The sequence below is a fragment of the Melospiza melodia genome, chromosome 13, assembly GCF_035770615.1.
Source record: "Melospiza melodia melodia isolate bMelMel2 chromosome 13, bMelMel2.pri, whole genome shotgun sequence".
In the NCBI taxonomy this organism is placed as follows: Eukaryota; Metazoa; Chordata; class Aves; order Passeriformes; family Passerellidae; genus Melospiza; species Melospiza melodia.
In genome coordinates this window covers 16,380,381-16,393,330 of record NC_086206.1, presented here as the reverse complement: position 1 = coordinate 16,393,330, position 12,950 = coordinate 16,380,381, and the positions used below count along the sequence as shown (strand labels likewise).

At 54.0% G+C, this 12,950-nt stretch overlaps 1 protein-coding gene across 4 annotated transcripts; it reads left to right on the top strand.

Moving 5' to 3' along the window:
• Nucleotides 1–612: 612 nt before the first annotated feature.
• On the top strand, nucleotides 613–12,352 carry ENKD1 (enkurin domain containing 1). 4 transcript variants are annotated; one of them, XM_063168022.1, is made up of 8 exons: nucleotides 852–1,063; nucleotides 4,785–4,891; nucleotides 5,150–5,365; nucleotides 6,437–6,609; nucleotides 8,725–8,886; nucleotides 9,928–10,097; nucleotides 10,997–11,133; nucleotides 11,594–11,989. In XM_063168022.1, exons 2-8 carry the CDS (start codon nucleotides 4,807–4,809, stop codon nucleotides 11,752–11,754), a joined length of 1,104 nt encoding a protein of 367 aa, XP_063024092.1. In that variant the 5' UTR covers nucleotides 852–1,063; nucleotides 4,785–4,806; the 3' UTR covers nucleotides 11,755–11,989. The 4 variants fall into 4 exon arrangements, with proteins under 4 accessions (XP_063024091.1, XP_063024092.1, XP_063024089.1 ...); XM_063168021.1 differs by lacking the exons at nucleotides 852–1,063; nucleotides 9,928–10,097 and adding an exon at nucleotides 613–674 and having other exon boundaries at nucleotides 11,594–12,352; XM_063168019.1 differs by lacking the exon at nucleotides 9,928–10,097 and having other exon boundaries at nucleotides 854–1,063; nucleotides 11,594–12,352.
• Nucleotides 12,353–12,950: the final 598 nt, after the last annotated feature.

The following is a 12,950-nucleotide window of genomic DNA, read 5'->3' as shown; positions in this document are numbered from 1 at the left end:
GCCACAGGTGTGAGCATCTACTGCCTGTGGAGTCTGTGTGCCATGTAAAATGGATGAGATAACATGTCCTGAGCTCACCTGGCACTCACCACCTTCATTCAGATAGAAGAGCCGTGACTGTTTTCATGCCAGTTTGGGGTCTGTTTTGAAGCTGTCCTGGAACTGAGAACCTTCCTATGTGCCTTTGTCACTAAGTTTGCACACTAAGCACAGCTTCTCCTCTGAGAAGAAAGAAGCACAAAACATCTCCGGATGATCCCAGTGAAGCAAGGAGGGTGCCGAGACTGCTGGGTGATAAAAAGACATGACGGCAGAATTGAGCGGAGGTGAGAGGGGCCTCTGTGGGCTGGCTGCAGCCCGGGGCTGCCCTGCTCGGGCACAGCGGGACGGTGACCGCAGGCGCGCCCGTTTGGGCGGAGCGGGTTCCAGCCGGGATCGCCCCGTGCAGTCCCGGTGTGTTTAATGCAGATATTGTGCATTACGGATCGGGGGCTCGGTGTCGGGCACAGCCGGCGGTGCCGAGGGAGCAGCTCCGGCGCCCTCGGGGCCGGGCCCGCCCATCCCGGCGGAAGCGGCGGTTGCCGGGGAGCGGCGGGGCCGGGCCGGGCCCTCGGCTGCCGGCGGGCCCAGCGCAGCCCGGCCCGGCGGGGAGCGCTTCTCCGCGGCCTCCCGCGGTGAGTCCTCTCGGGGCGGCCGCGCAGGGCCCTGCCCGGCCCGGGGCGCCCGCCGGGGCTCGGGAGCGGCGCGGGCCGGGGACGGCGGGAGCCGGGCCGGGGAGCGCCGGGCCCGGGGCAGGGGAAGGCCGCGGGTCCCCGGCACCGCGGGACTGCGCTGCTGGCAGCGTCCCCGAGCCCCGGCGAAGGGAGCCAGGGCGGTCCCAGCGGTGTCCTTTCCCCGGCGGTGCCCGCTGTCGCTCAGCGGTGCCCGGTCTCAGCACGTGTTGATCTCGGGGCCGGTGTTGATCTCCCGTGCCAGCCCGGCCGAAGGAGCCGGGGCTGCCACACAAGCTGCAGCCTCAGCACGGGGCCCGTCCGTGTATCCCGGAGGAATCGCGCGCCTTGAGGTGAGGCTCCGTGCCCTCATCTGTGCTTGCCCTCCGGAGAGGACTGGGCTGCAGCTCTGTGATCCCCACAGCAATCCCTGCCCACCTTCCAGCGCCGAGCGCGGCCCTCGTTCTGCTCCTGCCCCAGCAGGAAATTCCTCTGACTCCCTGGGCAGACTGTCCAAGCTGGCTTTATTCCTAAAAACCTGTTGGTAGGCACCAGCTCCCAGAAATGCAAATGCCAGTGTCACACCTGGCTGTACCTGCCCCTCTTTTTTCAGAGAGACAAAAGGAAAAATGGGTTTTGAGACTGGAAGATGGGGAGGAGCTGGTGAGACCCGGGGAAACTCATGTGGGAAATGATGTTAAAAGGAGAATATTAATCTCTCCCATAGCAGTCAGCAAGGGGAAGGCTTAGGCAGGGACAAAAACCACTGGTAGGTTCACAGCACATTGACCTCTGCTCCTGACTCCCGATTTTTTGGGAGGAATGGTCTCAGATCCATTGGTGCTGTTTTGGTGCAGCCCTTGGCTGTGGAAGTTATCCTGATGTGACTTTCCATTTCAGCTAAAACTGTTGAGGAAGGAATCAAACATGCAGGACCAGCTGCACGGAGATTAGCCCTTTGATTTGCTGCAGATGACTTGCTCTGCTTATCACAGCTTATCACAACCGTGGGATGTTTTTTCCCATGCTTTTTGCAGAGATTGGCTCATGAAGGCAAGAAGCTGGGCTGGCATCAGCTCTGTGTGTGGTAGCAGCTTCCTGGCCAGGGACCCAGGCACAGTGAAAATGTCATCTGTGGAAAAGAGGGAATGCTTCAAAGTCAGATGCCGAGGGTTCAAGGCTGTGAATGCACCTGCCTGAGGCTTGTCTGTTCCAGTGTTTTGCAGTTACCTTAACTACTATGCTAAAAACAAGCCACAGAAGGAAGCTGTGGTTCTTACAGGCTCAGTTTACCACGGGGATAAGTAGCATTTTTACCACTTGGTCAGCTGCAGCAAAGGGCACAGAGTCGAGTTAATGGTTATTAAACCATTAAACCAGAGAACTGGATCCTGCATTGCTTGGCTCCTAGGCCAGCATAAAGCCATGTTCTGGTGGAGAAGGGAGCAGCACACTGAGCAGTGTTGAAATTATTGGGTTACTCCAGCAACTGCTCTGTGCCTCCTGGAGCTGTGCAGGGTGGCTGGGAGCTGGGACTGTTCCCTAGAGAGCCTGCAGGCTGGCTGGGGACAGGAGCAGAGAGGAGTGCACACATGCATCTGTTTGCCTGGACTTACTCAGCCTGCTTCTGCAGAGTGTGCCTGGATCTCACAGCCTGTGAGTGCATAAATGGTGTGTGTGGTGGCAGCAGGTCGGGTGCTGCACTGCTGATGTTTAGGTTGCTGATGTGGTGAAGCAGATGCTCTCCTGGGTGCAGGAAATCCCCCAAGAGGGCTGACCCTGTCCCCTCATCCCTCTCCTCTGTGTTCATAACTCCTGCTGTGTTTCCCTGGTGCTTGCTCCAGTGCTTCCCTGATCCCCCTGTGGATATAAAAGTCACGTTCCTTTTGGACAAAAGGTTACACGGGCAGAAAACAAACTCAGTGAAAGAAGTGACTTGTTTGGTGCAAGGGAAATTGCCTCAGCACAGGATTGTTGGTGCTGCAGAGCTGTCCCAAGAAACAAAGCAGGTGGGAATGGCAGCAGAGGCCATGCAGTCCCTCTTTCAGGAGTGAGCCATGAGGGTCTCCCAGTCTGTCCCCTAGCTGGGTTTGTGGCCAGCAGGAGCAGAGCAGCAGCTGGGGAAGTGCATTCCTGGAAGTCTGGCTGGGCCACTGCTGCTGGGATCTCGTGTCCCTGCTGTCCCTGCATGGACAAGATGCTCCCTGTTGTAATGAGGCTCTCTGATCTTGCAGGATCCCATGCCAGAGGTGATGTGACTTGCAAATCAGGGAGTGGGTGTCATTTGCAAGTTGCCTGCAGCAGGGCAGGGTGCAGCTGGGATGTGAGGTATAAAATGAGCCTTCCATCCCCCGCCTCCCCTCAGCCTGCCTTTCCCCCTCAGTCCCCCGCAATCATTGTCTGCTGGCACAGGGCTTGATTTCAGCCTGTCATTTTACGTGTAAATCACTGGGGTGGGACCTGAGTTCAGACCAAGATCAGATGTGCATTTCAAAGCCAGTAGCTGTTCTGGCGTGATCTCATAGTGAACGCTTGCTTTTTTTTCTTTTCCTCTAGAATAAGAGAGGCTGTTCTGGCTTAGTCGATCCATTATCGAGGAGATTAAATAATACCAAGCCAGCATCCTTTTATCTCTGGCTGAGAGTCTGTGCCTGCTTTTCAGAAACAGCTTTTCCAGAGCAGAGCAGCTGGCTAGAGGCTGCACATGCATGCTGGTGTGCAGCATCAGCACTGCTTGCATTGCCTCTGCCCTTGTGTCCAGGAGATGAATAACAGCATTTTGCTAATGGGTCTCATGTCAACAGGGGTGATTTAGCAGGGAAGACTGCAGTGCATTAGTTGCTATGAGTCAGATTCGCTCAGCCTTGCACTGATCCTTTATTGGTTTATAAATTAAACTGCAGATGCTGCGTCCCGTCAGTGCTGGCATGCTGAGGATCCTGAAGGGGTTTCTTCCCGTGGACTTGTCTCAGCAATGTTTAAATGACTGCCTCAGGAGTCAGGGAGGGCAGGTTGTAGCCCCAGCTCTCACAGCAGTGCCTCCAGCCAGGCTGCCCTGGCGCCTGTCACAGTTGTGGTGTGGCTGTGATGAGGCTCTTGTGGCACCTGCTGAGAGCTCATCAGCAGTGTGTGCCTGCTGGGTGGCACCCTGCAGGCTCGTGCTCTGAGCTCTGCGTTTGTTGTGGGTGTAAAAATGCTGTCCAGGAGATGTTGGTGAGCAGTGCAGGGAAATTGATGCTGCCTGCTCCTGGTGGCAGGGTCTGTGCTTCTGTCATGGAGAGAAGAGAAGCAACAGGGACCCTGTGGGCCAGGGCAGGGACTTGTGGCTCTATGCTACTTTGAAAAGTACTTCAGAAATTAAAAATGTTCTTCTCTGTTCTCCCCAAGACCTGAGAAACCATCTGGCCTCTTCCCCAGAAATCCAGTCTCTTCCCTGCATGGTCCTGGAGGGAAATGTGTTGTCTTTTTGTGAAGTGTTTGTCCTTCTGAGGGTCAGCCCCAGCCTGCTCAGGGCTGTGACAGCACAGGTGTGTTCTCAGGGAGGACATGGCCATGTGGGGCAGGAGCTTCAGCTTCCTCTGGACAAACTGTGTTTGAACCACAGGAGCCATTTAGAGGAAGCCCAGGTACAGGATAATTCAAATCTCAGGCTAAAAGCTGTCAGATGATGGCCAGTTACCTCATGTTTCCTGTTCACTCCTTCTGTGTCTGTATTCAGCGTTTCCAAATGGGAGAAAAAAGCCACAAAGGATTTTTTTGTACTGAAGGTACCAATATTACACCAACTGTGGGCATTTTCAGCACTGGTTAAAACACTGACCCACAGTAGGGACAAGGCTGCTGGATCCTTCACCTGCACAGAGTCCAATTTGGGGTGGTTTGTACCTGCAGGACATCTCTGGAGCTGGGGGTGAGGTGTCAAATGAGAGTCAGAAATTCCCCTATATATATATATGCATATATATATATATATATATAAAATATATATATTTATATATATTAAATGTAGCTTTCCAGTGGCTCAGTGAGCCCTGCTCATTGCTGTTCTGTTCTGGTGGATGTTTTCTGTGGCAGGGGCAGAGCACTGTGTGGCAGGATGTGTGAAGGGCCATCCAGGATTTCTGGACCCATTCCTCCAGACCCAGGGCTCTTCCCAGAGTATTACAAACGCCCCCTCTCAGGTGAGTCCTCGGTGCTTGGTACAGGTTTGGGGCTTTGTGCTTTGGTGTGACAGAGCCTGGTGTCCTCAACAATCTCTGTTCACACTGGTGAAGGTGCTTCTGGTGGTGATCCTAAAGTATTTTGTACAGCTGGTTGAAAGATGGGAAAGCATAAGGCAGAGGTGAAGAGGGGGTCATCACGTTGTCGGTGGGCTGTGGGTGCAGAAAACTGAGGTAAGATAATTTCCTGCCAATGTTCTCCTTTTCCTTTCCCTGCAGCTCGAGGGAGGCTGGAGGGGAATGCTCAGAGGCTGTTTTTGACCTCCAGCCCCCTGGACCCCGTCCCCAGCCCCTGCCTGGCTCTGGGCAGTGCCCAGCCAGCCCCTCGTGTCCGCCCCAGCGGGAAGGAGTTCCTGGAGAGGGGACAGAAGGGGACCCTCAGCCTCCTGCTGCAGCTCCAGGGCATCTCCCTTGATGGGGCAGTGCCAGCTAAGAGTAAGTACAGCCAATCCACTGCTGCCTTCAGCTGCCTTGGGGGCCAGGCATGAAGCATTTGGGGTGGATTCCCAGGATCTGCTGCCTGAGGAGAGCTGGAGCTCCACAGGGCTGGTCACCCCCTCTGCAGCTTTGGGCCTGGCAGTGGAGTCACCTCTGCTGGAGCCAGTGATGTTTTGGCTCCAGTTTCAGGTTTAAAATGGGAAGAGGGACCTGAAAAAAGGTGCAAAAATTAGGACTTCTTTGTAGTAAAACTTCTATATGAATCAAACAAAACCTTGATGTATTGAGGATGTTTAACATGGTGAGTTCCTAGTTGGTGAAGCCAGGAAGGATTTGGGAAGGGTGTCTGTGTATGTGGATGTGAGAACAGCTTTGTAGAAGATGTCCCCTTCTCCAGGGCAGGGATGTCACCCAGAATACATTCAGAGGTCCAGGAAGGAGATAAGGTTGAGCCCTGTGTGTCATTTTAATTTATTTCATGTGCTGGCATTGCCCTGAGCTGGTGCCAGTGTGGTAGATGCCACAACTGCTGTGCCCAAGCAGGGGGGGGAAACAGATGAGCATCTGGCTATGTCAGCTGAGATGTTCCCTGCCTTGGGGAGCCCAAGAAAGGATAATTTTTGATTCAAAAACAAGACAAAACAGAGTCCTAATCCATAATCTTCATTGTGTCAGTGTGGGACGATGGCTGACCCTACAACCAGGCACAGGGCAAGCTCAAGGCTGTGCAGCCCTCTCGACTTCAGAAACACCTTGTGAGCTGAGCTGGGAATGGGCCTTGCTCTTGAGAGGGGCTGGCATGGTCCATACTGGGACAAGAGGAGAACAGGGGAGTCTGTGGACACCAGCAGTGAGCACAGACGTGTTCTGTGCTCACCTGGGCTCAGTGGGATCCCCTGGCAGAGGAATCAGTCTGAGAGTGTGCATCTACAGGGGCAGGAGCAGACATAAAGGTCTGCTCTGCAGGAGAGGGAAGGGCTTGCTGGGTCTCTTGGCTCGTGGAGCAGCTTTGGGAGGGATCTGTGGCAGTGTCTGGGAGGTGAAGGTGTGTCTCCCCTTGCTGAGCAGGGAAAGAGGCCAAGGACTACGAGAAGGAAAATGTGAGGAGGATAAAGGAGATTCAGAGGAAGTGCAAGGAGAAGGAGCGAGCCCAGGAGCACAGCCAGCCCAAGCCTGTGAAAGCTCTCTGGAAATCCCAGAAATATGAAAATGTGGAGTCAAAGGTGAAGGCCAAACTGCAGGTTGGTATCTGTGGAGGAGCTCTTGAACTCTCCAGGCTTGGGGAACAGTGGGATGATGGAGACAGGGGGGTCCTGAAGCCTGCAGGATCTGGGGGCATCTCAGTGCTGAGGCACAGTGGGCAGGTGTGGCAGTGGGGCAGTGAGTGAGTGTGTGTGGTTTGGGTCCAGACAGTGACTGCTGCCATAATCCCTGTCCTGCTTCCCCCTCATAGCTGTATTTCCTGCCAGGGGATGCTCCCATCTGGCTTTTCAGCTTCCCCATGTTTGGGGCAGCATTTTTTTGGGGTTTGTGCCTACAGGCTGTGGTGTTTTACCCAGAGGTGAGATCAGCAGGGTGCATTGAGCCTCAGTCCAACTATTCCCACCCTGTGGATACACAGTGGGCAGTGTGTTCCATGTGTGAGCATCTTCCCCAAATGATTGTCCTCGTGAATAACTGTGGGATTCACATTCTCTGAACAGAGAGAGACAATTTTCTCTCTCAGGTTCAGAGAAAGTGAATCCCACAAATGACCACTGCTCTGGGGGGCACACAGACATCTGCAGGCAGTCGGGGTTAAGGCCTCAGAGATCAGCACAGCCTCTGAGGGTGCTGAGTTGGAGCCTTTAAGTTCCTCCTCATCTCTGCATTGCTTTCCTTTCATCTGTAGCCAGCTTTCAATGCTAAAGTGACATGTATTGATAACAACTGTCAAAATTGGCAAGATGATTCCCAAGCCAGAGGTTCCAGCTACTCTGTCCCTTTTCCAGGTGTGTCACCAACCTGTTTGGTATCTGTGACCCTTCCACACATGGGAGCAAACCCACGAGTGCTTCAAGAGCACAAGCCCACGCTCCCGTTTGACAAATCCTCTGGGTTAGAGGCAGATTGAGCTCATTTCTGCCTTTGTTGTGGGGAAGGGGGGTGGTCTCTGCGCAGGCAGTTCTGCGTGGTGCGTTCCCTGTGCTCCGTGTGCTCCTCCAGAGGCCCTGGCACTGACTCATGATGCTTTAACTGTTACTGGGGCTCTCCTGGAGCTGAGGTGTTCCCTGTGAAGGATCTCCATCTTCTGTGGAGCTGCTGCTGCTGCTGCTGCTCAGAGTTTCAGTTGATTCTGCTGGGTCTGGATGACTCATGCAGAGTTTTTTCTCTGTCTCCTGCCCCTGAGGCTGTTAGCTGTAGCAGTTGTCTTGGGAAGGGTTCTGGCAGTCCCAGTGCCCTGTGGAGGGAGATGGGGCAAGCTGTGCTCTGTGCTCCTGAGGCCACAGGCTCATCTTTGAGCCAGCTGTGCTAGGTAAAAGCAATTCTCATTAACTTATCAGAGAGATCCAGATTTGTTGAAACAAGACCGATCATCTTTGGAGCATGAGCAGTCTGAGCAGTGCTGAGGGCATCCCATACCCTGCTCCTCACACCAAACCCACCAGTGTGGCTGCCCAGTCCCACCCTGTCTGCAGCTCTGCCCAGCTGAATGGGTCAGGCAAGAGGAAATCTTGCCCAGGGAGCTGCAGTTCAGACCTTGGGTATTTGTGAAGATCTGGGGTGGCCCTGTGCAGTTCCCATCACTCCAAGGGCAGAGCAGAGCCTCAGCTGTGTTTTTCATAGGGTCACCCACTTGCCACAGTGTCAACTTTTGGTTTTCAGGGTTTGTTTGCAAACAAGACTGACTGAGATAGTCCCAGACCACCTGCTGGACATCAAATACTGTCACCCTGTGCCTCAGCCTTTGAAGATGCCCCTCAGATGCAATTGCACCAGACTCCTTCACTCTCTGCTCCTTTTTCTTTCTGGAGTGATACAAGCACAGATTTGAGGTGCTGAGCAGAGAACAGCACCTCAGCAGGCAGCCTTGTGCCTCCCTGCTTGATCCAAATTTGCTTCTGCAGAGTTCCCCCCATTTCTTAGCCATTCATTCAGTGGCCAGGTCTGATCTGTTGCTATTTCTTGGCCTTTGCTGGCTGATTACAGATTCTCTTCCCCCAAGAATTCCTGCAGGCCGTGGCAGAAGGTGTGTGCTGTCGTGTGCCTGCTGCAAACCTGTGCTGAGCTCCTGCTTCACCACCCAAACGTGGCTGAGAGGGTTTTTCGTTGCCCCAGCCTCTCTCCACTGTTGGATCTTTCCTTGCCTTTCCCAGGAGACCTCTCCACCTGCCAATCCCGAGGCTGTGAATTTCCTGAGGGCGTATTCCCGCTGTGGCTCTGGGATCAAGCCATGCAGACCCCTGTCCCCAAGGCCTGCCAGGGCAAAAGCAGGAGCAGACACAGAGGCTCCAGAGGCACAGGGTGCTGAAACCAAGGTGAGTTACACACTGGCTGCATCCATCCATCCCAGGCATTTCTGGCATGGAAAATCCATTCTTCTAGAGTGTTGGGGCAGATGTGCTGCATGAGTTGGGAGATGTGTAAATGCTGTTCCTGGCTGAAGGGAAGGAGCAGGGTCTTGGTCACTGGGGTGGTGAGATGGATATTCAGGGACTCAATTCTAGCTTCATCCTCACTCGTAGTTCAGGAGCTCATGAAGTTCCCTGTGAAAATTCTACCTCCTCATGCCAGCAATCTCAAATCTGCCCTTCCAAGGGCTTTGCAGGAGGTCTTGGGGTTTTGGAGGCTGTTCCCATTGTAATCAAAGGAACTGTGGCTTCTGGATGTTAGATAAAAATTTGGGAAATGAGTGTGTGTTTTAGTAAGGAGAGTTAAATCAGTATTAGTAGTTAAATCTTTCAAGTAGTCTGTTTGGGAGGTCCTAAACAGCTCCATGACTCATGTCCTTTTCCCTTGGCAATTGTGAGATTGTCAGTTTGTTGGTTCCTAAATGCCATGAATGACTTAATTAAACAGGACATGATTTACAAAGGAGGAGACCAGGAAAATCTTAAATGCAAACACAGCCACCTTCTCCACTGTTTTGTCCAGCAGAGGAGCTGTGGTGGAGGTGCTGTTTCTGGGGAAGTGCCCAAGCAGCAGAGTTCCTGCTCTGCCAGGGGTTCTGTTGCATTTCTTAGTGAGCTCCCAACCTGTTTTTCTTCTGCCCTCAAAATGCTTCATGGGGACTACATCAAACCTGAGGGGTTTTTTTGTCTTTCTGGCTTTTAAGGCATGTGGTCATCTTGGGGACCTTAAAGAGGCCAGGATTAGGCTTGGCTTTAGGTGCCTGCCTTCCCAAAGCATGGCCACAGCTCCTGCCTGAGACAGGCTGTGCCGAGGGTCCGCCTGTCCTGCCATCACACAATCCACTCCCTTGTGTGCTGCATTTCTGCTTTTCCCTCATGTGGCCAGTGTCAGCTGTCTGTGTGCCTGTGCCCAGCCTGCCCCTGATGCCTGGCTCTCTGTCTCTGCAGCTGCAGGTGGAGGGCAGGAGCGTTGACTTCATCCGGCACAACGCGTGCAGCGCCAAGCGGGCGCCGCTGCGCCGCTCGCAGTCCCTGCAGGCGCTGGCGCAGCTGCTGCAGCACCGGCAGCAGGAGCAGGAGCAGTACAATGCCACGCAAAAGGGACACGTCCCCCAGTAGTAAGTGTGCCCCTCTCTGCCCCATGGGACTGGGACAGCCTCAGTGCACTCCCTGGGTGTGCCTGGAGAGATGGGCTGGGCATAGAGGGGCTCTTGCAATGTGCAGCAGTGCCTTTTTCTGGGACTGGGGAGTAAACGCTGCCCCTGCTGCTTTCTTGGATTAACCAGCATCCCAGTGTGACAGGGCTCAGTGAGAGTTTTGTCTCCTCCTCCCTTGCTTGCTGTTGTGCAATGATGCTGATATGGGGAGGCTCTGTGTGCTTTGAGATATGTGCTCCTGCCCCTTTGTAGGCTTTGTTTCATGTGATGTACCTTTGGCATGGAGAGGTCTGGGTTTGGAGAGGCAAAGAGCTTGCTCTGCTTTACAGGTGTTCACCCTGCCTTGGGCCTGGGTTCTGAGGAACATCCAGCTAGTGCTGTGCATTTTGGGGCTCTGCATGGCAAACAGACCCTGTCCTAGGTCTGACTGTGGTGCTTTGGCTGTGCTGTCCTCTGCCAGCATCCCTGGCCGTGAGCTGTTGTCTGACTTCATTCTGCCATTGACCCACAGATGGTTTGGCGAGGACTCAGTGAGTCAGAAAGGAGGAGCAGCAGCCCTTGTCTCCAACGAGCACTGTTGGCCTGAGTGCATCTCTGCCAGCAGCCCTTTGTAGATGTGCCTCCACATCCACAAAGGGCTGCTGGGCTGCTGGGAGAGATGCACTCAGGTCCACATATGTGGACCACACGTTTGCTGTTCCACACATGTGCTTTAAACACGGTGTATCCCCCACCATGAGGGTGTGTGGCTCCCTGGGCTCCTCAGCCAGTGACACAGAACCTGGTGGGGTTTGAAGGGCACATTCCTGGCCACATCTGCCTGTGCCAGATGTGCTGACACCTCTCTCCTTTGCCCCCAGCCTGCTGGAGAGGAAGGAGCTGTGGCGCAGGCAGGCGGAGGAGCGGCTGCGGAACCTGCCCGACCCCGACACCCCCCCGGGGCACACCCTGATGCCCGAGGGACAGCGCCTCGAGACCCTCAGCAACCTGAAACAGAGTAAGAGGGAAAAAACAGTGAGTCCAGCTCAGAAAAACAAACAGTCCCAGGCAGGATAAGGGAGAAGAGACACAGGAACACATTCCTGCCACTTGGAGAGTTGCCTGGATTAGGGCATATATAGGCAGGATGTGAGCTGGATGCATGGAAAGAGGAATCCGTGTCCTGCAGGTTACAGGACTGGCTCTGGAGCACACTTGTCCACTGGACTTGATGTCAGGGTTGCTATTGCTCCTCAAATCTTAGAAAGATTTTGGCTGGAAGGGACCTTCAGAGGTGTCTAATCCAATCCTTGGTTCTCAAAGCTGGAGCAGGTCCCTCAGGTCTTCATCCAGCTGAGGTTTAAATAGAAGGATTCTAGGTCCTTGTTCCAGTGCTGCCATTGTGTTCATAGCTATAGAAAAAGGGTGGATTTCTTTACTTTTCAACTTACACAACTTTTGTTTTCCTCTTTTTACAGGCCAGGAGCAGCTGGTGAAGGACCTGGTTCTGCTGCCCATGCGTGGGGACAGCCTCAGGATGCAGAAGAGGCGGGTGGAGCTCGAGAGGAAGCTCTCCCAGATAGACGAGGCAATCAAAATTTTCTCAAGGCCAAAAGTCTTCATCAAGTTGGACTCCTGAGCTGCTGGGGCCAGTGTGCTGTGCTGCTCTGCCTGAACATCCTTTGTTGCTGGGCAGGAATGGACATCTCTTTTTGTGAGGAAAGGAGAGAAAGCCAAGTTCCAGACCCTGGGCCCATGCAGGTGCCCATAACAGTGTCCAGTACACAGCTGGCATCTCCTGCTCACCTTTCAATGCTGTGTCTTGTCCACAGAAAAGGGAGGAAGATGCCCTAATAAAGGCCCTGCTCAGTGGTCTGGGGAGCAGTTGTCTCTGCTGCTTGGCTTCTCACAGATCAGCTCTCTGCTCTGGGTCTGTGGCATCACTTGTACTTTCCCTTTTTTTTCCTACTTCTAGAAACTGGTAGGAGGTCTCTTGTGCTGCTGCCTGTGGTATTCCTTGTCATTCTCTTTCTCCTGAGCTGGACCATGGTCATGGCTCATCCTGAACACCTGAGAGCTCAGGGGACAGCCTGGGGACAAGAAGGAGGCACAGAGCTTCAGTGTTTTCTGCCCAGGGAAGGGCTGAGCTGTCAGGAGGGTCTGGTTGGATGCCTGGAGAAGCCTTTGTTGTCTGTGGGGCAGGAGATACTCCAATAAACCATCATTTCCATCTTGCAGTGTGTGTGCAGCTCCCAGTGGGCCCAGCAGGGCCTGAGGAATGCTGTGGGCAGCAAAACCATCAGTGCAGGCAGGGGATGAGCTGTGGGCTCACAGGGCTGGATGCTGGGGCATGGACTGGAGAATATGCAAAATCCTGCTGGATCTCCATCCAGGCTGGCAGGACAGGGCTGGAAGGTGCCATCACACAGGTGAGCTCTCTGCTGCCTTACCCTCAGATGCCATGCAGGAACCTTGCAGACCTTTGCAGGGATTTTTTGCTGCATGAAGCAAAGAAGCTGTGAGGGATGGCAGGAGGACTTGGTGCATCTCCTGCTCAGCAGAGGCACGGTGCCACAGCTTGGAGCCACATCCAGCTGAATTTGGAGAATGTCCAAGGGGGGCTTGCCCCCTTCACCTTGCTGGAGCTCTGTCTGCAGACAGTGCTGCCCTCAGGGGGAACACTTTTTCCCCTGAAATCCCATCAGGTTTTTCCTTCTTGCAGCTTGTGCTGTTGCTCCATCTCCATTTGCTACACAGGGTGGATTTGCTACTGTGTGTGGATTTTCCAAGCCTTTTTGCAGGGGTTGCTCCATCCTGGGCAGGATTTTGTGGGGT

Excerpts from the sequence above, each read along its gene's own strand:
- ENKD1 (XM_063168021.1), top strand. The coding sequence starts at position 4,807 with ATGTGTGAAGGGCCATCCAGGATTTCTGGACCCATTCCTCCAGACCCA. Across the intron at positions 4,892-5,149 it reads TTACAAACGCCCCCTCTCAG|CTCGAGGGAGGCTGGAGGGG; the intron begins GTGAGTCCTCGG and ends CTTTCCCTGCAG. Across the intron at positions 6,610-8,724 it reads AGGTGAAGGCCAAACTGCAG|GAGACCTCTCCACCTGCCAA; the intron begins GTTGGTATCTGT and ends TGCCTTTCCCAG.